Here is a 930-nt window from a genome sequence, read left to right as displayed (position 1 = left end):
TGGCAGCAGGCCCTGATCACTCTCCAAATACCATGTTACAATAAATTTGAGTGGTAATAAAAAATTAAATTGGAAATAAGTTTCCTTTAAAGCAAGAAACAAAGCAGTGAGTGCAATGCAAATGAGCTCCCTGACTGAGGCAATGCCGTGCTTTAAAGCTCCTTTCAAAAGCAAAGGCTCACTTTCAGAGGGCCGTACTAACAAATCTCCACTGTCTCACACAAAAACACATACAAATCTTGACACATCCCCCATCAGAGCAGCTCAAACAGCAGCTCCAACAACTCTGTCTTGCAACATCACGATGCATCAAGGAGGATATCTGTTTACCATCACTACTTTGGGGAAGGCTGAATTTTAACTTTTGATTTGATGTTATTTTCAGAACTGTGCAGTCCTGGCAATATTTTCTTCAGGTTTAGGCTAATTCCATGCACACATATGTGCACATGAACGCATGCATGAGTTAGCTAGAGCAAAGAAAAGTCTCAAAAGACATCAGATTTTGACAGTTGTTTTCTAGCCCTCAACAGCTCTTTTTAACCAGGACTGTGATTTTCCTTAACAAACGTGAAAACCCTGCAATACCCTACACATATAACCCTACTATGATTTAATTTGCACCTACAAAAAGCAGAAAAGGAAACGGGAGACTGATCCAAACCCTGACCTACAGTGCTTGCTGGGCAACAGGAGGAGGAGGAGGCAAAGGGATCCCACTCTAATGCTAGTGGGACCAACCTCATAACTCCCCCATCCCATCAGAGGTCTGATTTAGAAAAACAAAAGCACAAAAACCAAGCAAACAAAAAAAACCACCAACGAAACTGATCAGTCCCAAATAAGAAAAGAAAACAGGGGTGTAAGGTAACAGCAATCAGCGTAACTTCTGACAACTCACCCATCAGGAGACATTGGAGTGATTGTAGC

General features: G+C 41.7%; 1 protein-coding gene across 1 annotated transcript in view; it reads right to left on the bottom strand.

Moving 5' to 3' along the window:
• The window catches only part of NPL (N-acetylneuraminate pyruvate lyase (dihydrodipicolinate synthase)), a 10,659-nt gene that overhangs the window by 9,599 nt on the left and 130 nt on the right, over window positions 1-930 (bottom strand). The window contains 1 exon segment of the mRNA XM_010146181.1: window positions 902-930. This exon segment is cut by the window's right edge and continues 1 nt beyond it. Within this exon segment, the coding sequence (XP_010144483.1) occupies window positions 902-930 (29 nt within the window).

The sequence above is a fragment of the Buceros rhinoceros genome, unplaced genomic scaffold (assembly GCF_000710305.1).
Source record: "Buceros rhinoceros silvestris isolate BGI_N320 unplaced genomic scaffold, ASM71030v1 scaffold13182, whole genome shotgun sequence".
In the NCBI taxonomy this organism is placed as follows: Eukaryota; Metazoa; Chordata; class Aves; order Bucerotiformes; family Bucerotidae; genus Buceros; species Buceros rhinoceros.
The sequence above is the reverse complement of the archived record's forward strand: the minus strand, read 5'-3'. Positions and strand labels throughout refer to the sequence as shown.